Source organism: Mustela nivalis (assembly GCF_964662115.1).
Source record: "Mustela nivalis genome assembly, chromosome: 7".
Classification (NCBI taxonomy): Eukaryota; Metazoa; Chordata; class Mammalia; order Carnivora; family Mustelidae; genus Mustela; species Mustela nivalis.
In genome coordinates this window covers 106,741,439-106,767,917 of record NC_139026.1, presented here as the reverse complement: position 1 = coordinate 106,767,917, position 26,479 = coordinate 106,741,439, and the positions used below count along the sequence as shown (strand labels likewise).

The following is a 26,479-nucleotide window of genomic DNA, read 5'->3' as shown; positions in this document are numbered from 1 at the left end:
GGGGCCAGTGAGGGACCAATATCAGCACTGAATGAGCTGAGGGAATGTGGACAAGCTCTCAATCTCTCTGGGACTCAGTTTCCCCATCTGTCTACTGGGCTGATAACAGTACTTTCTTTCCCTGCAGGGTTGTGCAAAGACAGACTGAAGTGATAAATACAAAAGCCCCAAGGTAAATATGCTTATCCCATCAGTATGTTTTCAAATTCTGGAACAGCTTCCTTATCACTGTGGTTAAATGGTACATAGTAATCTCTCAGTGGATTTATTTTTGGCTTGAGTGATTCAAGCAAAAGGTAGAAGCTAAAAAGTCAGTACGCCCTTGGGTCTTGTCACATCTTCTAATGCAATGAGCAACTTTGGGTGAAGAGAGCAAAGGCCTCTATCTGAATAAAATATTACTCGAGTGTGGGAACACATTAAGCCAAGATCATCCATTAATAGCTGAGCCTAATGAGCTTCCATGATGAAATCCAGCTGTCACCCAGCAGGCCTGGGCCGCAGATGGGTAACATGTGCTGGTAAAAGGAGTCACCCAGGGCACTGTCCTCCACCGCACCCCTCTACACACACACGCACACATATGTGCACACTTAGGGAGGGGCAGGGCAGGAAGCTGCTGGCCCATTGGGGAGGCAGGGGTTGTGGTGTTGGGGTGCACAGTTCAGGAAAAGCATAAAGCCGTGCTGAAAATGGAGGAAAAAAATGATAAAAAAAGATGGCCTTAGAGGTGCCTGGTGGGCTCAGTCGTCAAGCGTCTGCCTTCAGCTCAGGTCATGATCCAGGGTCCTGGGATCGAGCCCCGCATCATCGGGCTCCCTGCTCGGCGGGAAGCCTGCTTCTCCCTCTCCCACACCCCCTTGCTTGTGTTCCCTCTCTCACTGTGTCTCTCTCTGTCAAATAAATAAATAAAATCTTTTAAAAAAAGAGATGCGCTCAGAGGGGAACGTGGGCCCAAAGTCCACCTTTGCTGGCTGCAGTTCCCCTCAGGCTGGACGAAGGAAGTGTTCAGGGGCTCCACTCCGTGTGGAATGAGCTTAGCAGCTGGCACTGTGCAGGAGGAGAACTTGACCTTGCTCTTTCGGCCTCGCTGGGGAATAAGGGGGGTGAGGGGCCCTGTACCAGCAAGGCCCCACGGCCACTCCCACCGGACCCCCAGTCCCTTCCTGGGCTCTCTTCTCCCTCCCCTTCCCAGAGTGGTGCAAGAACTCACCCACAGTAGCTGCCAAGCCGGGGGCAAACCGGTCCTCACAGAACCTCCTCAGGAAGGACGTCTTCCCCACAGCAGAGTTGCCCACAAGCACAATTTTGAAGAGCCGGTCTGGGATGGAGGGGGAGGCTTCCTCCTGTGGATGGCAGACAGTCCAGCCAACTGCTGGCATGGCCACCAGCCCCACCTCCTGCTACGACCTGTCCTTCAACCAGTCCCTACAGGGTCCAGGGGAAGGTAGGGACCTGGCCTGTGGACCACACAAGGAAGGGCACCCCGGTCTTGGGTACAAGGAGCTTTGGGCTCTAGGCACAAGGTCTCCTTCTAGTATCAGCAGGAGGGAAGAGAGACACTCACTTAAACATTTGTGGTTTGCCTACAGTCCTGCAGACCCTGGGCAGAAGACATGGGGACAGGGAGCCAGGCCTGGGTGGCCCTGGATGGATGGAGGCAGCCACAGAAACAAATAATTCAACACAAGCTTCCAACTGCTCTAGGAGCGTGGAGGGGGAGGGGGAGTCCAGGGTCCATGGCAGAAGGGGGGTAGACACACTGCGAGCGGAGGCTTAAAGAGAAGGTAGAGATTCTCTGTGCAGGGGAAGGACAGGTGGGATGTCTGCAGGGGGAAGGGGAGAAAGAAGACATAGGTAAATCACGGGGCAGAGATGGCCCAGGCTAGGGGGACCTTTATCTCTGCCCTATCACTGAAAGCCTGGGCTGAATGGAGCACGGTCTTGCTTGCCTCCCTGCACAGTGCTCCTCCTTCCGCCTCATCAGCTTCCAGTTAGGGCCCTGTCTGCCTGGGAAACAGGCTCTCCACTCAGTAGGTTGGGAAATCCACCAGGCCGGATCAGACTCCTGGGCGGAGCTTTCCAGACTCAACAGTCACTGGGCTCTTCCTCCTTGCCCCCGTGGCCCGCAGGGGCTGGGAGCATGTCGGCCGGTGAGTTAGTCTGGGACCCTAAAGCCTGGTGGGGAATGGACTTGTTCTAGGACAGCCGGAGCCACAGAGCAACCAGAGTCCTCTTGCCCGCAGGATCGCTCCTTCCCACCGACTGCTTGTTTGCTCGCCCAAATCCTGCCTCCAGGCCCAGCCCAGCCCTGCCTGGCCAAATGAGGAAGCTCTTCTGGATCTATTTAGAAGCGGATTTGGGGGAATTAGATCCTCTAGTTCAGCAAATACTATAATGGAGTGGCGGCAGATATTTGCAGTACTTGAGCCTTGGAGAAAAGCCATTAACAGCCTTTTGGGGAGAAATCAATTCCACACAGTACTTAAGAGGGAATTCAAGGTCAATTACAGGGGTTTAATCTGAACTTCAAAAAAAAAGACCAACAAACGGGCACCTGGGTGGCTCCGTGGGTTAAGCCTTTGTCTTCAGCTCAGGTCATGATCTTGAGGTCCTGGGATCGAGCCCCACATGGGGCTCTCTGCTCAGCGGAAGCCTGCTTCCCCCCCCCTCTCTGCCTGCCTCTCTGCCTACTTGTGATCTCTGTCTGTCAAATAAATAAATAAAATCTTAAAAAAAAAATCCACACTCATGGGGCGCCTGGGTGACTCAGTGGGTTAAAGCCTCTGCCTTTGGCTCAGGTCATGATCCCAGTGTCCTGGGATCGAGCCCCGCATCGGGCTCTCTGCTCAGCAGGGAGTCTGCTTCCTCCTCTCTGCCTGCCTCTCTGCCTACTTGTAATCTCTGTCTGTCAAATAAATAAATAAAATCTTTAAAAAAAAAAAAATCCACACTCATAAACTATACCCTCTACTCCATTTTTTACATTCTTTTAATGCATAAGGGCATCGACTCTGCGGGTCCCTGCTCAGCCTCAAGCCTCCTTGTTGTCATTTGTGTGACTAAATCTCAGGGCAGCAATCTGTGTATCCCTAGGCCTGTCACCAGGCAGAGAATGTGAAGCCCAGAGCAGGAGGAGATGGTTCTGGCTGCAGAGGCTGTGTCAGCCCTGTTCTAGAAGGAGCAGGGGGTTTTGTAGGCAAGAGGAGATCAACACCCTGATGGTCCAGCTCTGGGCAGGCCCCACCTCCAGGCACTGTGAACTCCAACTCATGTCCACTCATAGGCCCTGTGTCCCCTCTGGGGGACAATCCTCAGCGTCATAACCAGATTGGGGGGAGGGCGCTGGAATAAGATCTGTTCTCATTCTCTGTCCTGCCACTTTTAAAAGAACTAATAATACGCTTTAAAAAAATAAAAGTAACACATGGCAATTTTTTTAAAATTAGGAGAAACAGAAAAGTAGAGAAGAAACTAATAGTTACTCATAGTTTGTCTCACCACCCAGAAGTGGGCACTATTCATATTTCGATGCATTTCTTCTAGGCTTTTTTCTATGTGGATGAATGAATATGTTTTATTTAAAGCGATTTGAAATATTATACACAATTTTACTCTTTCTCATATATTATTAAATTATTAATATGTCTCCAAGTCAGAAAAGTTTCTTGAAAATGTGATTTTATATTTTTTAGATTTTATTTATTTATTAGAGAGAGAGTGTCCCTGTGCAAACACAAGTGGAGGGGCAGAGGACGGAGGACAAGCAGATTGCCCACTGAGCACAGAACTGGACACGGGGCTCCATCCCAGGACCCTGGAATCATGACATGAGCTAAAGGCAGATGCTTAACCGACTGAGCCACCCAGGTGCCCCTTGAAAATGTGATTTTTAACAGTGCTATAATATTCTATTGAATTTTTTCAAGTATTTGCTAATATACATGACCATTTTTGAGTTAAATTTTTGTCTGAACTTGGTTATTAGGAAAGATTGCTAGGAGTAGAAGTACTGGTTTAAAGGATGTGGAATTTCTAAGTTCTCAATTCTTATTATCAGTCTACTGTCCAGAAAGGCTATACCAATTGATGCCCCCGCAGCCTTGCATGGGAGAGCCAGCCTCACAGAGCTCTTGTAAAGGGCAGACCCTCTGGGGAAGCTGCCCCGTGATTCTCTGAGAGCACACTTCCCGTCTGCGGCAGCTCCTGTCCTGGGCTAGTTGGTAGCACACGTGATGGAGTCAGCACCCATGAGAGAGCACAGGGCGAAGAGGCTGTGCTCCTGTCCCTGGGGGACCAGACCAGACCTCACTCCTCGGGGCTTCTACTTTCCCATCTGCCACAGGGGAAGACACTGCTGATACACCCCATCTGCTCACGTGGCCCAGCACCCCTGGAGGCTTCGTTCTCCGTTCACCTTATCTCTTACTGACCTCTCGACACTTTTACATTTGGGAGCGGAGCTTGGGTATTTAAAATCCCAGTGGGTCCCCTGCCCGCACGTGTAGGTCTGTGTGGAAGGGAACGTGGAAGGGCGTGGAGGAGGGAGGGGTCGCTACCCACCACTGGTGCCATCCAGCTCTTACTCATCCCCTGGCCCAGGGTCCTTTGGAGAAGGGATATGTAGGCATCTTAATCCAGGCCCAGGAATGACAACTGGCGCCAAGAAGTCCCCACAGTGGTTGGAAAGGAGTCCCGGTACACATGCCCCAGTAGGACAAGTTCTTGCCACATGAGCTGTTTGGAAATGCCCAAATACCCATTTGGGCCGCCTGTGTACAGGGAGGAGTCTCCTTCACACTGTCATGGGTGTTTCTGTAGACTTTCAGAGTGCCCAGTGGGAGGTGAGAAACTGGAGGAGTCTATACCTGGGCCTGGGTCACAAACAAGGTGGAGAACATCATCACCATGAACCAGAAGAAGATGGTTACTATGGTCTGCTTCTCCCACAACACAGGAAGCCCTGGTGGGGAGTGCAGGCGGGATGAGGGACAGGAGGAGCACCCTCTAGGGAGGAATAGGCAGGGCATTTGGGAATGAAAGGATGGTTAGCCAGTTGGGATGATGATATAAGCTTTACAGAGCAATGATTGGCCTTGCTGAGAACAGTTACAAAATATAAGAAGATTTATAATTTTTAAAGCATGTGATATGTTATGCTAAGAGCCAGGCAAGGTGTCTGTCTAAACTAGTCACTCAATAAATGCTTCTGATCCGAATCAGAAAAAGAGAACACAAGGGCAAACAACAGAAGTTATAAAGAGAATTTACTAGGACCCCTGAGCCTCCCTGGTGACACTCAGTTCCACAGGGCAAGCTGGTATCTGATGGAGGCAAATAGGGTGATTCATAAGACCAGCCACATCTGACTTCCTGAGCTGCCTTTGAGGCTCTTGGGTTCAAATGCAGGGGACAGGCATAAAAGTGACATCAAGAAACCAACATAGGATGCGTCCTTACCTTAGACAAGGCTTCTTTTCCAACAGGCTGCCTTCGGGGAGATGTAGGCATGGGTTCCAAGGGTCTGGCCTGCTGGCTTTGTGCTTCCACCCTCTGCTGGGAGACCTCCTCCTCTTTTGAGCATTTGCTCAATGGCTGCTCAAAGCTGCCATCCAGGAGCTGGGGGAGGGGGTCTTCTTCAATGGAGATGATTCTGCGGAGTGCCCGGGGGAGCAGACCCTCAGCCCCTGGCTCCTCTTCTGGAAGGGGATATCCACCCAGGCCAAGGGAGCTTCTCCTCCTTGGGAGGCCAAACACATCTTCTTCCTCCTCTGACTGGCTATTACGGGGTAAGGAAGAAAGAGAAATGGGGAGAATATCATAAAATATGTCAATATGGAAACTAGAGAGATGTCTAATAGCTCTGTGATAAACAACTAACAGAAAAGCATTACACCTTGGGGGTGGAAAGCTCCAGGGAAGGAAATAAAAACAGACTCTGCATTCTCTAGCTCATTCACCCAACACACTTCTGAAAGTGTTTAATGAATACGAAGGTGATAAGGTAGTGGTGATGATAATGATGGACGTGGTGGTGATGATAAGGAAGATGGTGGTGATGATGAAGAGGAATGTGGTGGTGATGTTGATGATGAAGGTGGTGGTGATGATGAGGAAGGTGGTGGTGGCGATTATGATGGAGGTGGTGGTAATGATGACGAAGGTGGTGGTGATGATGATGATGGAGGTGGTGGTGATGAGGAAGGTGGTGGTGATGATGATGATGGAGGTGGTAGTGATGAGGAAGGCGGTGGTGATGGTGATGATGGAAGTGGTGATGTTGATGATGAAGATGGTGGTGATGATGATGATGGAGGTGGTGATGATGATAGAGAGGGTGATGATGAGGAAGGTGGTGGTGATGATGATGATGGAGGTTGTGGTGATGAGGAAGGTGGCGGTGATGATGGTGATGGAGGTGGTGGTGATGAGGAAGGTGGTGGTGATGATGATGATGGGGGGATGATGAGGAAGGTGGTGTTGATGATGACGACCAGGTATTTAGCTAATGACACAGTCGAGCACAGATGGACAGAGCCCTGTCCTCACGGAATGCTCAGCTTAGTGGGGGGTGGGGGCTGAAGCAGTAATGGCACAACTAAATACACTGCAACAAGCTGTGATAAGTGCCACAAAGGAGCAGTTAAAGGATGTGACAAAAGGAATATAAAAAATCTGGAAATAAAGCATCTTCAATTAACAATCAGGTGGCCTTCGCTGTGGTCCCAATACCAGCCCTTACTGACTGTGCCACTAGGGAAAACACTTCAACTCTTCCAAGCTTCAATTTCCTCACCATAAAATGTGGCTCCTGCGGCCTGCCTACGTCACTCATAAGACAATGCACAAAAACAGATGTGTTCAAAGAACAGCTCTCAGCTAAGTGAGTGAGGGGGACTGCTGGTCCAGGAAGAGCTCAGAAGCAGCTGCCCATTTGTGAATGGGTGAAGAAGCCAGGCTGGGTACCTCTACCTGCCTTTCCTACCTTCCTCTTTCAATGTCCCTGCCACAGGGTCAGTGTCAGGAGTAAGTGACCTTGGAGGCCTATGTGCGTATTTGCTTCCAGAAGCATCTGACCATTAAGAACGAGGAAAAGCAGAAGGAGGTGGAGGGAACTGGGCAACCAGATGTGAGTCAATGCTCAGGCTGTATTTTCAGAAGGTTTTCAGGGCAAAAGCCTTGTAGATCCTTCCTGGCACAGGAGTTCAGGTCTCTGGAGACAATTAAAGCTGAGAAAGGTTTTAAACGTAACTCGAGTTCCCAACAGAAACACGCAGGCACACACACATGGAAGGATTAGGAAGGAGAACAGAAAGCAAATCAGGTGAGGAGGTGCCAGGGCCAAAGGAGACAGAAGGGAGGTGAAGGTCATGGAATATGCAGAACAGGGAGGCTCCCCTCATTTTGGCCCCTGGCTTATACTATTTACTCTTCCTAAGGAGCAGTAATAGGAAGGGAAAAGAAAAAAACTGCATGTATCATTGTTCTGAAGTTAAGTGCAACTCTGAAAGATAAATTAAGATAGAGTGCTCACAAAAATGGTGACTTAATTTGGGTCCCTTGATACAAAATAAAGAATTCTGTAGCAATTCAGGGACCTTCCCACTTATTTATAAAAATCATAGTTTTTAATAGAAGCTGACTGTCTTCTTCCCAACACATTTCTTCTACAGTCTAACAAGCCTACGGACTGCTTATCCCCTGCAGACACAATTAGTATTCCAACAACTTCCACTCTGCTTACACACACGAGTGCATGTGTGCGTGCCCAAGCAGACAAGAGTGCACATACACACACAGCATGTTTCTCGAAAGGCCTTACAAACAGAAAAAAGAAACGGCCACTGAAACAGCCCTAAAATGAAGCATTTCTTGGAAAAAGCTTTGGATTTGGGAAATTCTCAAACACCGTTGACATCTCCTAGGACCCTTAGATCAGCACAACAGCATTTATTTTTGGTTTTGCCACCAAGCGCTACATATGAGTAGCAGAGGGCAGTGGCCTCTGCCAAAGTCTGTTCTGGAATCCAGGGTGCACGATTTGTGACCTACCTGCTTCTTGTCTGTTTCCTTTCCTCCACCCGAAGCTCTACAAAACCTACGGTCTCTTTTGCTCACCACTGTATACCTCGCATGTAGCATAATATCTTGCACATAGTAGGCACTCAATAATGGATGTTAATGGCAGAACTCATGTTTAATTTACTTTTGGAGACTTCACAGAATTCAAAGAATGTCTGCTACAGATTAAGCAATCAGTGAATGTTTGTTGAATGAATATTTTCTGTGCAGAGCAAGCAACAGACCAACCATTACTGCAGAAAACTGGATCCCAAATTGTATCCTTCTGTTGAGGATACAATTTTTTCTTAAGATAGATTTTATTTTTAAGGTTGATTTTATTTATTTATTTATTTATTTATTTGAGAGCGAGAGAAAGCAGTGGGAAGAGCAGAGTGAGAGGGATAAGCGGAGTGTGGAACCCGACACAGGGCTTGATCTCAGGACCCCAGGATCATGACCTAAACTGAACTCAAGAGTTGGATGTTCAACCAACTGAGCCACCCAGGCCCCCCTCTGTTGAGCTCTTTAGAGAAAGAATTCAGGATGATTGCGTCCAAAGACTTGACCAATGAGCCCATTGACATCTTCAGGGTCACTTTCCTTCCTTCCTCGTATTGTGTATTTCATGCCTACTGTCCTCAGGGTCTCCTGGATGAGCAAATTCATGCTTTTTCTCCCTGGCTTTGATACTTAGGGGTCTGGTTGCCTTTACCTTTCTGTGGCCATCTATGTGGATGGAACACATGCCAAAAAAGAAGGGATGGTGGAAGACTTGGCTTGTCTCTTTTAGGGACGATGAGCCACCCCTCTGGGGATTCAAACTCGATTACTGTGCTGTCTAATCACAACAAAAATTGTCATCTTTGAGATAATTAAATGTGAAGCCTTGAGAGGAATCTGCCAAGTACAGGCCTCATTCCTGTTTGGAAAGGAGCTCAGTTTGCAGGGGTGGGGGGCCTTCCCACAATTCAATTATGCTTCAGAGCCAGTCATGTCCCTGAAAAACCAGGTGCATCCATTCTGCCCAGCAGAGTCTCTTGCAGCCACGCTCCACTCCCCCCATCCCCCCACCCCCCTCCAACCACGTTTGTCCTGCCTGTCTCTCTCCTCTGCTGATCTACGGCACCTCCTCGGTTCCCATCTGCAGACACACACGAGAAGACGATCCTGTCCCAGGGGCCCGCCCTGCACAGTTCTCCTTCCACCTGGATGTCAGAATAAGAGGGAACGTGCCCTCTGAGACTTGAAGGGAATGAGTGCAAGAGTGCAACTGACTCTGGGCTTCCCCACCTTGGGCCACTTCCTGAGAGCCCCTGGACTCAGAGCCCAGTGAGAGCCCAGTGAGAGCAAGACCAAGGAACACACGATGAATGAAGAAATCGGGGGTGACTTACCTCCTCAGAATCCCTCTGCCATCCATGTATTTGCCTATCACAGAGCCAGATCTCTGTTTCCAGTTCGCCTTGGAAGCAGCTGTGTTTGCCTTGGCTGCCTTATCTTTCTGTAGAAACACAAAATGCCCTCAGACCTGCGCCTGCTGATCTCTCCCAATGTTTGAGCAGAGAGGGCTCCACTTTCCCACCTCCAAGTTCAGGCTCGAAACCAAATTCTGAAGCAAGAAGCAATGTTTTGGTCTCACTGTTAGCATTATCTTACTCTTTCCTTTTGCTATTGTTTCTCATCAGGATCCCTCCGTCTCCCACCCAATAATCCAATATCAAATCAATGCACAGTTTAGAGCCTGGGATCTACCTTGTGACCCTTCGTTACCAGCACTGACGATTTGCAAGATGACAGGAAGAGATTACGTGGAATGCATTGGAAAGTATTTAGGGGCAGAAAAGACGGTGCATCTTTAAATCCCACTCATTTGTGTGGCTCCCACTTCTCTTTATTTCCAAAGCCCCAGTAATGAGAAAGGGACCAGCTCAAAAGATCGATTAGTCCGGTGCCCTGCGGCGGCGGGTGGGGGCTTACAACCCAGCTCACAGCACTCCCTGGCAGGTGTCTTCTGGGACATGAAGGGGAGTTAGATCATAGGCAGAATCTCTGGCTAACCAGCCTTCCCCATGATTCCCAATGATTCTTAATGAGAGAAGGAGGGGCTGCCGTGCTCCCGGGGCCCCTGAAGTCACGGCTATAATGATTCCAAATTAATCTTTAATTATTATTCAGCATGCACATGATTTTATCCCTCTTTCTTCTATTCCCCACTAGGGTTCTCAATTCCATTTCCTTTTCAAAGCAAAATGAGTTTGGCAGGTGAAGGGAAGTGAGGTTAAAGGATTAGGATGACCTTTGGTTGGACGTTTTCAAATAAATTCAGTGTTACTTCTAAAACAATTATAACCATTATCATCATCAAACAAACATGTGTGGGCTGAAGCCTCGCTCTGACAGTACACGGAGGTGGGTGGTAGAGAAGTTTCCTGCCAGTCAGGGACAGGAAAGAAATGGGGGTAGAACTCGGTCCACACACACACCCTCCCCCGCCCCCTCAGGGATTTGTAGTTGTAAAACAGCTGCCTTATGCTGACCACATTCAGGCCACTGTCCAGCCCAGGGCTCAGAGCCTATGACCCTCCTCTTTCCAAGAGTTTTTCTCAAAAATCCCTATAATATAGAAAAAGAGGATAGGGATTCCCTTTCCTTGTGTGAGAGCAGAGGGTATGTTTGGAGAGGCTAAGCACTTGCCCCAGGACACAGGAGAAATTCACAAGGTACTAGATCCTGATGATTAGGAAATCGCATTGGTGAATCCTACCCCCTTTCCCCATCCCTTTGAGCATCCAGTGGTTCCTGTCTAAAGGGGAAGATGAATAGAATATGGCAGCCTGGATTTTGTTTAGTGTGGCTCCAAGTAAAGACCTGTAAGTCAGCAGAGGATTCTCCGCTCTCTGGTAGAGTATGTAAGTGCAGCATTCAGGCACGGAGGAACAGGGGTCCCCACAGAGTAAAAATGTGTACTTAGAATCAACTATGTTAATAGCGAAATATACATTTTTAATTTGTTCTATGATGGTATAAAAATGCAACATTTTTCATCAAGAGATTACAAATGTTAATGAAGAAAAAAACCCAAAAACGTGTGAGCATTTTGGTTAAAAGGGATTGAGGTATTTTGACTGCCATCTCCTCGATAACATCTACCATGTCCATGTCCACATGATCTGCGACCTTCCCAAACATTTTAGTCTCTATACTCCAAGAGGAAAGTGCATTACTTCATGGAAAATTCACACACTGCTACTCAGAAGGCCACTCTGTGTTTTTATTATTCTCAAAAAACCCCCCCAAAAAACAAACAAACTATGCCATCGTCTGCTCTCCCAGAAGGGAGGAGCCAGACATCAAGACACTCTTGGGCCAGTCCCAGCATGGGCTCTGGGTGCCAGGGGACCCAAATCTTGTCAGGAAAAGGAGCACAGGGCAGTTACCTGAAAACGTATGTCCTGTTCATCCCGAAGATGTTTGTTTCTTTCCCTGCAAATGGAAAAGGGGAATCTCTTTAGACACGGTGTTTGGGGTTGGTAGATCCAATAGCCGTCAGTTTGCCAGGGAGGAAGATGCAGAGAAGAACTTGACATGGAAGGCACAGGGAACGTGTGGAATCTCTTTCCTTAGGGACAGTGACAACGGGTAGTTTGTGTAGCCATCAGCTGAAATCAGGGGGACAGACAGGATGACCTTGTAACACCCATAGCCCCTCAGGATGCTACCACTAAGGAAAGCCTCCCCCAGAGGGCAACCAGAAGTTCTAGGTGCACCTGTGAGCTTGCTATTGGGGGCGCCCTCTCTCTGAGCTTACTATTGGGGGCACCTTCTCTCCGAACTGTTCATTTCATGCAATCATGCAGTCACTCAACAAACGTTTCCTGAGTACCCACTCCAAGCGGAGCACAGCTCTAGCTATCAAGGTTACGAACAATGAATAGAAGAGGGACTTCCTATTTCCAGGGCATCTTATTTTAGTGCTGGGGTCATTGCTATTGAGAAAGATAAAGCAAAGACACGGAAAAAAGAGTGTTAGAGGGCGCAGTGGTAGCTCTGTAGGGCAGTCACAGAGGGCACATCTGAGCAAAGACTGGCAAGAGAAGGGACCTGTGATGATATTTGAGGGAAGAGTGTTACAGGCAGAGGAGATAGCAAGGGCAAAGCCTGGAGTCAGGCTCTCCTGGATGTGTGTGAAGAACAGAAGTGAGAGCATCAGAATGCTCAGAGCAGAGCCATTAGGACATGAGAGCAGAGAAAGTCAGGGAGGAAGTACAGCCCTGACCATTTGTGGTCTTGTGGACCATTGTAGGAACTTGGCATTTTACTCCAAAAGAGATATGAAGCCATGGGGGGATGGGGAATGGCAGGAGAGTGACCTGATCTCACTCAAGTTTTATAAGGAGCCCTACAGTCTAGATGCTGGGTTCCCAAGCACGTGTTCCTGAGTGTCCTGAAGTTGTTTCCACTCATCCCTTCCTCACCCCGTCACATCCGCCCCACTGTCCCAGTGCCACCCCCCTTGCGCCCCCCAATCTCCGGCTCCACATTTCCACTACGTCTTGCCCTGGCATTATCTCAGTATTGACTCCGTTTCCCCACTGCTCTGTCACTACCTGGTGATATCACTGTGGAGGAAAACTGCCACATCTGGGCTGCCACCAGCTGCAAAATCTAAGCTTGCAAAACATGCGGCAGCACGGAAAGGCTTCAGGCGTGTGATTCTGCACCAATGCTAGTCTCCATCAAAAAGAACCATGTGTACAGAGCTACCTTGTTAGTCTCCTCTGCTCGTTCGCTTGAATCTGTTCTTTTCTTCTGAGTACAATAGAAAAAAGGAAAAAATATCTCAAAAACTTGTCCTTGTTCATCTTGTTCTCTTCTTTCCACTAAAGCCTCCCTAAGAATCAAGACCTGCTCTCAAATGGATTACAACTTGGCCACATCCCATTGAGTTCCAAGCACTTTCTCACTTGGTGGCGCCCCAGATGCCAGACATGGTAACCTCACCTGGCTTTCCAATAAAACAAAGTAAAAACTGGCATGCCTGGGTGCAGCAGTCTGGTAAGCATCTGACCCTTGATTTCGGCTCAGGTCACGATCTCAGGGTCCTGAGAGGCTCTGTGCTTGGAATTCTCTCCCTTCCCCTGCCCCTCCCCCTACTTGCTCTCTAATAAAGAAATAAACAGAACAGAACAAGTCAGGGTGTTTCAAGTCCACTCCGTGCACTCTGAAAAATCACCTCACGCCTCATCACCGTTCCCACGAGGTGCTGGGCAGACAGAAGGTACAGGAACTTGGAAACCTCACAGACAAAAGTGAAAATCCCACCTTTCCACACACAGGGTTTGTTTGGGTTTGGTTTTGGCACATCCCAGGACAATGAGCTTTGAATTTACAGTGAGTCCTAACAAGCCGAGAAACTCCAAGTCCTTTACTCTGTTTGTGCTCTATCCGTGATTTATCTACTCATTCGACAGACATTGCGAGAATACGGCAGAATCTAGAGAACCAACCAGATACCAGTCTCAGTTCCGGCTTCCGCAGTGCGTAGCTCTGGCTCTTTTGGTAAATGACTTCGTTTCTCTGCTATCAATTTCCTCCTCTGTTAATTTCTCTATCAGCCACTGCCCTCCTTTCCTTAGTTTCACTGAAGATGAAAGGGTACCAAATCTGCCGCAGGGTAGCTGCTCAAGAAATCCGGTTCCCCTGCTACCGGACCAAGCACCGCACAAGGTGATGTGAGAAATGCCACGAAAACGAGGCAGAGCCTACCTGCCCAGGTCCAGACGAGAGGGATGCGAGTGTATGTGTGGATGGACCAAACGAGTTACAAGGGGGTTAAGGGGAATGAGGGCATTCTCTCGGTGGCTCTGACTGTCCAGAACGGAGGCAGGGAAGACTCTCAGATTGGCCCTTCCCACCAAGGCACCTGGAATGTGCTCTCAGAGCACACATGGGGCTCACGCACCTCAGGAAATCCAGCTGCTTCAGGAGCCCTGACTTCTCACGCTGCAGACTCTCTGTCACGCGGTATACTTCCCTGAGGAAGAGCAAACACAGCATTTCTGAGCTTCCATTCTGCCACGGTGGGAGGGGCTGTGCCAAAGTTGGATGCCCAGGACCCTCCCACTGGAACCCAGCAGGCAGTACCCCAATCTGGGGACGGGGGGGGGGGGGCGGTTTAGAGGAATCTGTCTCCCCTCAGCCCCCGGGCAGCACCTGATGCATGCACATGGTTCCAGCCGTGATCTCACTTCATCAGTACAGATGTCCTATTCGGAAGGTGAAATTATCCCCATTTCAGGGACACACACCGTCAGAGCGTCAGTAATTCTCCCCTTGTCACACAGACAATCCGTGACTGAGCCAGGGTTCTAATCTAGACTAGGACCTCCTACTCCCAAACCCATGAACAGGGCGCCCTGCCCAGGTGCTCCTGCACAGCCCAGAATTCAGGAATTAGAATAAATATTCTTCTCCAGCCCCATCATGGAGGATAAGAGCAGAATTTGTATTTTCTTCCCTAATGCTGGTTGTGTTCGTTTCCAGGAGCTCCAAAAGAATCATTCCTCCTTCCCTGTTTTCCCCCGGAAGTCTCCCGTCTGTTCCTAGATCTCTGGAATTTCCACTGTTGGCCATTCATTTCTTTAACTTCGGATTTCTTATCTCTAGCCAGCAAGTAGAGAGTAAATGTATCAACTACAATCAGATGCTTATATCTCAGTGTGAGGGTATCAGTCATATCCAGAGTTTTGAGGAAGGGGAGGGAGTAGCTGAAAGGTAGCTGGGGCGTCTGGAGAGTGACTCCGACAGTGAGGCAGGTTTGGTCCTCTGGGGTTTGGTCCAGTGTGTTAGCATTTCTCTATGCAACCCAGGGCTCTGCCTGAAGGCACAGTCAACAAATAGCAGCAAGAAACAAAAGAAGAGTGGGGGAGGGAAGAAGGAAGAGAGGGAGGAAGGGGTGAGTCCAGAGGTATTCAACACTACCCAGGGAAGAAAGGAAAAAAAAAAAAAAAGCAGAACGGGGTGACATCAGAAAATGAGCCTTGCTGAACTTCACAACTTTGCCTCCACCCTTCCTCTATGCTCTGCACCAGTTTAGAAATGTTTAAATCACTCCTAAGCTTACTGCAAAAGGTCCATAGTTCTAGATTTCCAAACCACTTCTAGTGTAGGAAGCATCTTTCAGCCTCAGAAATGTGTGCACTTCCACAGGCTGGGAAGGACCAGTTACCTCGTCATCATGTGCCCCGCCCCCCCCCACCCCAGCCCCAACCCTCAATGTCATTACTAAGCTGGTGAAAATAGCACCTGCTTGTTCGGTCCATCCAGACTTGGGCCAAACTCACCATAATCAGATTCCTTAAAAGGTATTGGTGTTCCCCTCCCCCTTATGGAATAATTATAAAGTCAATGCACAACAAAAACAGACTGCATCAAATCCTAAGTTCACCTCAGACAATCCTAATTAAGCAACAAAACTTCTCTCGCTCCTGCAGAGCTGCAAATTCCTAACATTTTATTACCAATTATATTTAATTTCAACTTGAGGGAAAACAATGTATTTTCCATTACCCAAACCGGGTCCCCAAGTCCCTGTCTAGGATTCTGCTGTGATGAGCAGTACGTGAGCGCAGCTGCCTGGTACTGCTGCTCAGCCCTGGGAGCTGAGATGGCTTTGTGGCTCCTCTGTCCCAGCGCTGAGCTGAGCTCGGATGACCACCAGGAGCAGACAGCTTCACCCTACTAAGGACAATCACTCCTTGGGAATCAGAGGTCTGTGCTCTCACAGGGTGTTTGTTAGGAGGCAGTTCCTAAAAAGGAAGGCAGTCCCGTCTCCGCCCTGTTTACATAGCGCCTGTTGGCCACTGAAGCCACACAAACACGCACGTACATACGCACGTATGCTACACATCGGCGTGAACATATGTCTACCTATTTGTCTGGGAAACAGACATCTATTTAGATACCCACAAATACTCAGGCTTTTTGTGTGTTAACAAAAAGAAGCGCATTCCTGAAAAACCAAATGACACTTGGAAATATGACCAAATGACCTTCAAAGTCCTTTTAACTAGACGTCATAAAGGTTTATGCTAGGCAATGCGTGGACTGAGAGGGAAAGAACTTGGCATTTTTCATAGGAGTGACTGGTGAGAGGTTTACAGTCTCTTTAGAGAATTGCTTGCCGTTGGCTTTGTTTTCTGGAGAGGGATGAGATAGGGAATGTCTCCAAAATACATTGTCAAGTGAAAATTCAGGCTAATGCAGAACAGTGTGCTACTACTTTGTAAATGAAAAGTGTGTGTGTGTGTGTGTGTGTGTCTGTGTGTGTGCGCGCACACACGCGCGCATGCTTGTGTATGCATAGAACATTCTGGAAGGAAACCAGGACTGCTGGCCTCTGGGTGATTGCTGGCCTGGAGTCATGGGCGGGACAGGGGGCATGCAGGCCTCTTTTGGGGTGTATATCCTTTTGTGCCTTTTGAATTCTGTGCCTTGTTATAAACTACCTACCCCAAACAGAAATTCATTAGCAAAATAGAGAGGTAACTGCTTTTCAGCTGACCTTCATCTTTATATTATCTCTCCGGCTTGATTGTTCCTTCTTTATCTTATTTTAAAATCAAGTTCTCCTTCCCAGAGCATCTTCAGAGAAAAGAAAAATTAATTTGGCCCATTCAGAATCCTAGCTGATAAATGACTAAGTCTTTTTATCTCCCAATTCCATCCTATCCCTTCCCAGCTGCTCTGGTACAACATCAGGCAGCAAGATGTTGGAGGTGGGGGGAGCGCCTGCTGTCAGGACGACTAGGCTCGGTCCCTGTTTTCTGGTACTAACCATGTGGCTTTATGCCTCACGGAGTCTCGGTTTCTTCGTTCATAAAATGAACAGTTGGGCTAGAGCACTCGGGTTCCATCAGTACCATTAGTCTGGGATTCTGCTCTACAGAGAACAAGCTAAGGCTCTCACTGCCCTTGTCTCCTGACCTCCCTAGATGGGACACTCCGGGGCTCTGGGCACGCTCTCTGACTGCAGCATTGAGCGCTCTTTGAAAACAAGCCACGAAGGTTCTGAAATCATGTGTCTCTCCCTCCTAACCCTCCTTTTCAATTCCCAACCTCCAGAGATTGTGTCTCTGGCTTGGTTAATTAAGATAAGACTTCAGAAAGATTTTAATCCTCGTGCTGTGATTTGATACCCCAGCACTGGCTGCTTATTTCCATTTGCTGTTCTAATGCTTGTGCTTTCAGATGTTTGTTGTTTTAGAACTTGATTGAATTTTTAAGAGGCTGAATCCTTAATTTTGTTTGTAAAGTTAAATGCCTGCGCCTTGTTGGTCTGCACTCAATGAGGAGGAACTGATTTTGCTCGTTTGCAATGAAATACACTGTCCTGCCGCAGGTCATCCAAGAATTGGAGTGAGGGTTTTGCTTGTTTTAAGTCAGCTACTCGGAAATACATTTTTTTTAAACTAGAGAAATCTTATTGGGGTAAAACTCCACATGCAAACACATTTCCTCCCTCTCGCCCCAGGCAATCAGTCCCAGGCAGCACAGCAGAACAATGGGATTTGGGCCCATGGACCCAAATGTTGCCAGTGTCAGAGGGAGGGAGGGCTTTCACTTAACAAGGAAAAGGTGAAAGTTTCTACAACTAAGCACTGCTAAACAACACTGCCCTCGGAAATTAGAGCCTCAGGAATACCTGGCACAGGGCCAGGCACACGTGACCTTCTGCAGAATGAATGAAGGGAGCCAATGGGAGCCTGAGAGAGTAATGCGTGAGCGATGGCCAGTCCAATTCCCGAATCAAGTGTTTTCTGGCTGACTCATCATGCGCTGTGGGGAGGCAGCCAGATACATCTAGCACTGAGCCTCGTGCGCCAGTTCCTTAAGATCCCAGACCCTTGGCTTCCTCATGCGTGCGGTGGATACTCACAGTTCCTGCCACGGCAGGATGCTATCAGGTTCATAGGCAATTATGTCGAATTATTGACATGGGGGCGATACACAGAATGCACAACACAGTAACCAGCGCAGAGAAGTTTTCAATAAATGTTTGACAAGTGACTAAGTAAACGGATGTACGGGTAAATGCATGAACGAATAAACAAGGGGGAAGCCCCCATCCCTGGGCACGCCAAGGAGTGCGTTTGTTCTCAGAAGCCAGTGCTCCCAAGACGAGATAAATAGCCGGTCCTCCAGCAACTGCTCAGGCTTAGCACGCGGACCTAGCCCCAGGTCCTTCCTTGCACCTGCCCCTGTCCAAGAGGTCACGCCCAGTGCAGCTTAGTGGCAAACGGGACCCCGAGAGACGTGGGGCTCCCACACACTGGACCCACATGGAGGAGAGAGTGAGCAGCCTGGACTGAGGATTCCTGGGCACTGTCACACTCCAACAGATTCTATGCTGACCTAAGATGCCTACCTGCTTCACTCTTGTCCTGGCTCTTACCGTCTCTCAACTATGACAGTCACCTCTCTCTCCACTCTCAAATAAATCTTTAAACATTTAAAAAATAAAATAAAATAAAAAGGGGCGCCTGTGTAGCTCAGTCAGTTAAGCATCCCACTCTTGGTTTCGTCTCAGGTCATCATCTCAGGGTCATGAGATAGAGCCCCTCGTCAGGCTCCATGCTCAGCGGGGCGTCGGCTTCTCTCCCTCCCCCTCTCTCTGCCCCTCGCTCTGCTCTCATGTGTTCTCTCTCTCTCTCTCTCTCTGTCTCTCAAATAAATAAATAAATAAGTCTTTAAATGAAATAAAATACACGATGACAGTCACTTGTGCTCTGTCTGCTCATGCAACCTTTTCCCGAGGACCATCTTATATTTGTTGGTTGGATAACACGTCTCTCTCATCGCATAATAAATTTTCCAAGAACAGGGTTGTAGATGTCCTATGCATCCTAGATTATGCTGGCCACAATCTGCTTACCGGCCTCAGCATCCCAGCAGAGATGTTCAGGGAGCAAGGACCATCCCCCGCCCCCGGGCCTCATGGGAGAGGCAAGGCGACAGGGTCTCCAAGAGAGGAGATGGCATGCTCAAAGGAAGTGGGTAGAGCCGGTCAGCAGTGACAGGAGCCTGTGAAGGCCGGACTCACATCTCCTTCTCCTGGTGGAGTTGGGAGGCTTCTTGTTGGAGGCTTTCCAGCTGCTGCTGGGCGTCCTGCAGCTCCCGGGACGTCCGTTCCAGCTCCCGGGCCAGCTCCTGGTTTGTGACTTTCAGCTTGGTATTCTCAGCCTTGGTTTCATGCTCATCATTTTGGAGCATGGCACACTGGCCTTCCAGCTGGAACAGAAAGTGGGGGAGCAGAAGGGAAAGGTAAGCAGCCACCATCCAGTCTGGCCTGCCCCCACCTCTCCTCACTTTCTAGACCTACGGGCGGGAGCCCTCATGGCCAGCCCTCACGGTCCCACAAAACCTCAATGGGTTTTGTCCTGCTCCTTAAATCACACAGATGCACTTCTGGAGACAGCAGGAGCTTTCAGAGCACTTCTCATCTCTCCCCTGCCTCCACAGGGCTCCTGAACAGTCCAGAGGGAGCGGCACCATTCAAAAAGACTGCTAGGAAAGGAAGGTCAACACTCCATCTGTGTCCCGCATCCCAGTGACGATAATGCTAGTTGCGATCCTCTCATCCGTGGTCTTCAGAGCCAACCTCGCTCTCTCGTACCCTTTCAGCCAATGGTCTCCCTCAGCCCTGTTGAACATGGAAGGCAGCTAAGTGGCATTTTCCCTAAAACCATCCTTCCCAGTTCTGAATGCTGACAGTAAGTCCATTTGTCCCTTTTTCATCTCTCAGCTAAATAAGGCCAATTCCTTTAATTTAGAGAAACTTTGTAGGGTGGCCAGAAACCCTGGAAAGTCTTAGGAAACAGCAAAAACAGGTCAAACCAAACACATACCTTGTTTCCTGTCCCTAAAGCAGCTAAAAAAAACCTCTGCATTTGTGTAAGTGCAGCTTTTCTTGGCTGGTGGTTCTGCTTTGCAGAGCTTCCAACCCTCTCACCAGAGGAGGAATCAAACCAAAGCAAATATATCATAATAAATTTAGTTTAATGAATGTGGCCAGGAAGGGGAGGAGGAGGCAGCAACAAGGAATTTTGTGTGATTCTCAAGAGGCCTGTGTAATCAGGCAAGCATGCAGTAATTAAATCGAGTGGCAATCATTCATTTGAGGGATAAGTCTAATTGGTAAGAACGTAATGCATAATAGCGACGAGGAGTAGGGGCAGGAGAAGGTAGGGCTGCAGCAGGAGAAGGGGAAGGCAGCCGGCCTTTCCCCGAGTGGAAATGGTCTTGCTTGCAGAAGGAAGAAATCAAAATCCATAGGCTGGGTAGCAGCAGGAGTGGGACAGTGTCTAGCTTCAGCGTGGGGCAGCTTCAAGCATATTTTAATGTGTCGCTAAAAATAGCCCTCTCTATGCAAGCAAGAGCAATATACCTGGGTCTGTCCAGGGCTGGATTCCTTCCAGTGCCAGACAAAATAAAACGGGAGGCCAAGTGGCACCCTGGCGTCTCTCCCCAATGGGCCCTTGCTTTGGGGAGGAGGTTGAGAGCGTGAAGTTTGCCCAGGGAATGAGTCTTCCCGGGGTCATTAGCCAGCCCTATACAGTGCACCACCCAGACTACCTCCTGGGGGGTCAGGTGCATCATAGGCCCATCTGGTGTCTGCCTCCATCCTGGGGGGTGATGGGAGCAGCCACAAAAAAAAGGCTGATGGACATTTTGAGGGCACAGAGGAAGACAAGGGATGAACAAATGGATCTTTGAAGATCCTCTTCCTACTGGAGGTATCTGTGTCCATGGGAGGAAGGAAGGCAGGAAGACGTCACTGTATGCAGCCTTCCCCAAAACATCAGCAACTATGTCCCTTGTATCTCAGCATCCTCCCCCCCCCCCCCCCCCCCGCCTTTCCTGACACAGGAAGCAGGCAATGAATGAACACGTTGGCATTCTGGTGGCTCCCGGGCATAATTATAGGACGATGTCTTCAGATGCCTCGAGGGAGAATTCTTGGCAACATTCCCAAATTGAACACCTGGCCCAGGAGAGGTGAAGGCTTTATCCTGGCATCACCTGTTATTTCAAATGCTATCTTTCACGCAGCTCAATAGTTCTTCTCGGATTAAACCAACCAGCCCCAGGCCTCCAGCAAGAAGCAGTGTAGTGGAGGGGCAGGTGGGCAAGGGCCAGCAGGGGAGGGGGTGGGGAGCCCGTGCTCCGAGGCGGCCAGGGAGGCATACCCGTTTCTGCTTCTGGATGAGCTGCTCCAGCTCCTGCTCCTTTGACAACAGTTTCTGCTCGAGCTCCTGACTGTGGGCCTGAAACCGCTCCGTGTCCTGCCAGACCGGAAGGAAGGACAGGTGAAGCTCAAATGCACGTGGGATGGAGATTTCTCCCTCCCCTCCCCCTGACCTAGTATCTGCTCAACAGCAGGGCCCACCCATCCTTTTGGTCTTTGGGGCCCTTCCCACCATATTCCAGGGCTGCGGGGCCCTGCCTGGCCGGGCAGTGAAGCCCAGCGAGACAGAGAGACCGCAAGTGCTCCGTCATCCATGACACCAGGTCCCACCTGGTGGACTATGTGCCACGCCTCCCCTTCCCCCAAACCCCCTCCAGAGAGAGGCAGTGTCCGTTAGCAGTGGAGTCCTGAACAGAACACGGAGAACAGAACAGGGGCCTGAGTGTGAATCCCAGACCCCCACCTCCCCCTCTGTAAATACGGACAGGGGCAGAATATCCTTCCAAAATGGATATTCTGTTCCACGTTGGGTACTATCTTTTGATTCCTTAAACTGCCATTGCTGGGGAAACACAGGGCATCGCTTCTTCCCCCCGAGGGTATAGGTCCTCGCTGTTTCCTGCCATGATGGAGGAGTCCCAGCCCTGTTCTTCAGGAAGTCGCTGCCCCTGTGTTCGACAGCCCCTCCCCCTCCGGCCCTACGACTGGGCTTCCCTGCTCTGGAAGCTGACGACGCAGTGTGAAGGGGCTTGGGGTGGGCAAAGAGAGAGCCATGTGGGTTGTTGGGATGGCTGACATTCTCATGGAGCCTGGTCCAGTGCAAAGGCCCTTGGCTGGGCGCCAGGGCACTGGGGTTGCAGTCCTGGCCTTACCCAGCTGTCCTCATTTCTTTGCTCACATGGTAGAAACAAACACTTGCAGGCCCCCTGCAGCTCTCCACTCTCCCGAAGGCAGAAAGGAGATGCAAAATGTGCAGGAAGAGAAGAAACCATTATAAGGTCCATATGACTCACTACCGGAGCCCCTGGAGGGCTGCCGGCCCAGGAGGACAGAGTGGGATGCTGCTCGCTAAGGGGACTAGGAGGGTTGGGCACGATGGAGCCCCTAGGGGAGTGGAGGGCACACAACCACTCCCAGGGGACAGGCCACAGGACACCTGATTTCAAAAGCTCAGGATTTGGCTGGGCTCATCCTCTATAGGTGCCACCCGGCTCCTGAGGCAGGTAGAGAGCTCCCGGAGAGCCTGTGATGGTCTCCTGTCAACCATAAGCAACGGAAGGAGCAGGATCGAACCAGGCAGCGCCTGCTCTCAACCCTTCCACCAGGAATCCTGCTTCATTCAGTTTGGGGCAGTGCTCCCAGAGTGGGCACCCTGTGAACAGGGCTGGAGTGAGGGGGGCCAAGCGGGCAGCTCCTGAATTCCAGTACAAATGCTGCCATCCCCACAGGGGGCCGGCGGAGCCTGCATGGAGTCTCTTACTCTGGAGCCGGAGCTTGCAAACGATCACACATTTACCTCACGGTCAAACTGCTCTGTGTAGCGCCAGGCTCCAAGCCCTGTCTGGAAGGGTCAGTCCTTCCCATGCTGTCCTAAACTGTACCACTGCTGTCCTCCCCCTGGAACCAGGCAAAAGCCGGTGTCTGCCAAGCCAAACACATCTTCACAGTTCCCACGTTCCCGTACAAAGTGTACCTCTAAGCACTGAGTCTGAAAGGCAAGGGGTACTAAGCAGGGGAAGGAGGGAGCCGAGGGTGGGTGGAGGGGTACAGCAGCATGGTGACATCACCTTACATGACACAAATGTGTCCTTGAAGCTTCTCCTCCCACCTCCTCCCGTTCCCAGTTCCCATGCTTTGGCCCACCTTCCGTTTCTGGAAAGCATGCTTCTTTCCTTAGCTAGGACCTTTGACCTATAGTCCTGACCTAGAAGTAGATCATGTGGGGTCAAGAGAGTGGCTTTCCCACTGCAGGGAGGAAAAAGTCTGCTGTTCTCAGAAAACTATCGTAGGGTCCACTGGGTGACAAGTATCTGGGTACTATCTTTCTTATACTTACCCAACTATGCTGAAGGTCAGGGAACAGGCCAAATATTTTAAAGCCCCCCAAAAGGGGACACCTGAGTGGCTCAGTGGGTGAAGCCTCTGCCTTCAGCTCAGGTCATGATCTCAGGGTCCTGGGATCGAGCCCCGCATCGGGCTCTCTGCTCAGCGGGGAGACTGCTTCCCCCCTCTCTCTGCCTGCCTCTCTGCCTACTTGTGATCTCTCTGTCAAATAAATAAATAAATAAATGAAAATCTTAAAAAAAAATTTTTTTTTTTAAAAAGCCCCCAAAAAGAGGGAAGGGAGAGTCTGGAAATACTGACAAGCCTTCAGAGGGATCTAGTCGGAGAATATGACTGGCTTTTTCTGGAAAGCATTCCAACTCCACCTCAATGTGAATGGCATCTGTGAGAAACAGAACCTTGGTGTGGATAATCCAACCAGTGTAAAATTAAAAATTCAAACCAACTTGCATTGAGGAGGAGGGATGGTGTTATGATAATGGCCCAGGTTTGGTTCTGAGAGGCACAGGGTGACATGGTCTCTATGTTGTATCCCCGGAAGTCACATACTGAAACTTAATCCCCAAGGAGGTGGGACCTTCGGGAGGTGAGTGGGTCCTGAGGGCAGAGCCCTCACGAGTGGGATTAGTGCCCTTATAAAAGTGACCCCCAGGCACTTGCCTGCCCCTCCGCGCTGTGAGGGCACAGGGAGAAGGCCACAGCCAAACCCAGGAAGTAGGCTCTCACAAGAGTCTGGCCATCACGCCAGCCCCCTGAGTTGGGACTTCTGGCCTCCGGAGAAATAAATGTTGTTTCTAAGCCCCTGCTTATGGGATTGTAATAACAGCCTGAACAAAGGCAGAAGGCTACCCTTCAAGATTAAAGACTTTTCTGCCGAGAACCCACCAAGTAGATAATCCAAAAATAGAGGAGAAAGCTTCCTACAGCTTTGTTTTATAAATATGTTCCCAAAAGGCCCCTGCTTAGCTTGGAAAAGGGGTGGATTTCACCAGTTCTGACCCCCACAAGGCAAACAGCAGGGCTTGCTAGGAGGCTAAGTGCCAACTAGAAACAAGGCATGTAAGTTTCCAAATGTTCTCCCACAGTGTCCAAGAAGGGTGGGATTTGACTTGTCTTGGGTATGACATTTTCTAGGTGTCGAAGGGAAAGGATGGGAAGCGTAGACTCTAATGTTGGCTCCCTGAGGGGAGATGCTGGGCACAGAGTGCAATGGACCCCATCCGGTGGGCCTGTCCCATGGCTCTGGGGAGCAGCTAGCGTCAGACCTGATCTTCAAGCTGCTGTGACGGGCAACATCTGTACCTTCACCTTTTTGTTCATTTATGCGTTCATTCCTTTGTCCCTTGTTCATTCAGTGATTCAGCACAAGTTTGCTGAGGACCTACTGTGCTCCAAGTACGGCTGCGGTGCTGAGGACACTTCAGCAAGTGAAGCAAAGATTCCTGCTCTTAGGGAGCTTTGACGTCAGTAGGAGGAGACAGACCCCAATCAACAAAAATAAAGATGGAATTTAAATGCCACATTTGAGGGGGACAGATGCCTTGGAAAATCTAAATAAAGCAGAGAAACAGGGAACCCATGGTGCCATGGGCGGGGGAACCCTGCAGTCTTGAACTGGGTGGGGGGCAGAACAGGCGAGCTTTCCGCCAGGCCCTCAGAGCCGAGACCCCATGTGCACTCTTACTTTGAGGAGAAACTGCTCCTTCTCATGCTTGATTTGCTGTTCCATCTCCTCATAGAGATGCTGGATTTCTTCATCATAAGCAGCAATTTTCCTGCAGAGGTGGCAGAAGGAGAGTCTGATGAGGTCTACACCCAATTTCCTTTATCCCACAGTGTGAGTCCTGAGGCTTGGGCACCAGGGCCCCATCAGGAGCCTGGGGGGGGGGGCGACTATGTAGGTCCCGTCCCCCAAAGCTGTGGGATCAGTTCCTCAGGATTAGCGGACCACACAGGCCTTGCGGGACCTTCTTCTCCTCCCAGGTGAGGAGGCCATCATTTCTAGATGACCCTCACACTCCTCAGTGAGGTTTCTCTGGCTCCGTTTTCCTTAACCTCACTTTACTTCAACAAGGAGCCCCAACCTCTGTAGATGGACCTCCCTATTGTCTGCTAGTCCTTCCACCTGTAGCGAGCCCATAAAGTTGTATTGTGTGGGCTTCTTTCCTGTCTGGGCTCTTGGCTGCTCTCCTTCCAGGTTTGGATGCTTTCTTTCTACTTGGCTACGTCAGCACTCTCTGAACGGCACTGTCAGAGGGCTCTCCCGAACTGTGTGCTTGTGGGATGCACATTTCTCAGAAGACGTCAAAGGATTCCATGACACTGACAACCACTGACACCACGCCCCCTCCAAAGGAAGGGGAGCCACACCTGCCCAGTGCTCGTGCCATCTCGGGTCCAGGGCTCCGGGCAGACAGCATGAGAAGCGGCGGGCTGATTCAAGGTGGCGGTGATAATGAGATGTCCTCATCCCCCCTGCCAGCATATTCTCCCTACGCCGAAGAGCCCCACAGGACAGAAAGTAAATACCCAGAGACTCTGCTCCTATACAGACACCAAGACAAACGTGGCTATGGGAACGAAGGTTATAGGTCATCCCTGGTGTTGTTCCTCCTTCTCTCCCCAAATAGGTCCTCCTTAAATGCCCCCCCCCCACCATTTTAAATGCCACACACAAACATCCAAAATCAAAGAGGAAGGCTGAGCATTTGAACTGAGATGGAATTTATCTGGCCAAAGCATCCCCATTTCCAGGGGACTGCACTGTGACCCCACTTCTCTGCCTGCCAGTGAAATCTTTGGCTCAGTGCACCCTGGGCCTCTCTCTCACCTGTTAAGGGGAATCCAGGCCCAGGAGTAGGCTGATGTCTTGGATCTCAAAGTCTGATTTGAACATGCATATACTATAAAAGTTGGCACTTGCCATTCTAAACTCAAATGGTGGCAGGCCCCCTGTTCCCTTTATTCAAGGAAGGAGACTTTAATAACGAAGGAATGCGCTCTGGTTTTCAGTTCTAAGAGGTACTCGAGAGATTTCTGAACAAAACATCAAGGACAGCAGCGCGTCTATTCCTCTACGCCCTTCGTCATTCAAAGCCTCACCTT

The 26,479-nt window shown here is 49.8% G+C and overlaps 1 protein-coding gene across 10 annotated transcripts in view; it reads right to left on the bottom strand.

The window, feature by feature from the left end:
• Positions 1-26,479, bottom strand: part of CRACR2A (calcium release activated channel regulator 2A) — a 204,635-nt gene that overhangs the window by 28,933 nt on the left and 149,223 nt on the right. For all 10 annotated transcript variants that reach the window (XR_014313624.1, XM_082737960.1, XM_082737962.1 and 7 more), the window contains 8 exons: positions 25,059-25,149; positions 21,312-21,407; positions 19,166-19,353; positions 14,027-14,098; positions 11,502-11,547; positions 9,459-9,565; positions 5,461-5,779; positions 1,214-1,346 (listed from right to left, as the gene is read on the bottom strand). Coding sequence is in view for 9 of the 10 variants with exons in the window: in XM_082737960.1 (XP_082594086.1) it covers positions 1,214-1,346; positions 5,461-5,779; positions 9,459-9,565; positions 11,502-11,547; positions 14,027-14,098; positions 19,166-19,353; positions 21,312-21,407; positions 25,059-25,149 (1,052 nt within the window). In the remaining variant the exon portion in view is untranslated. The remainder of the gene's footprint in view (positions 1-1,213; positions 1,347-5,460; positions 5,780-9,458; positions 9,566-11,501; positions 11,548-14,026; positions 14,099-19,165; positions 19,354-21,311; positions 21,408-25,058; positions 25,150-26,479) is intronic.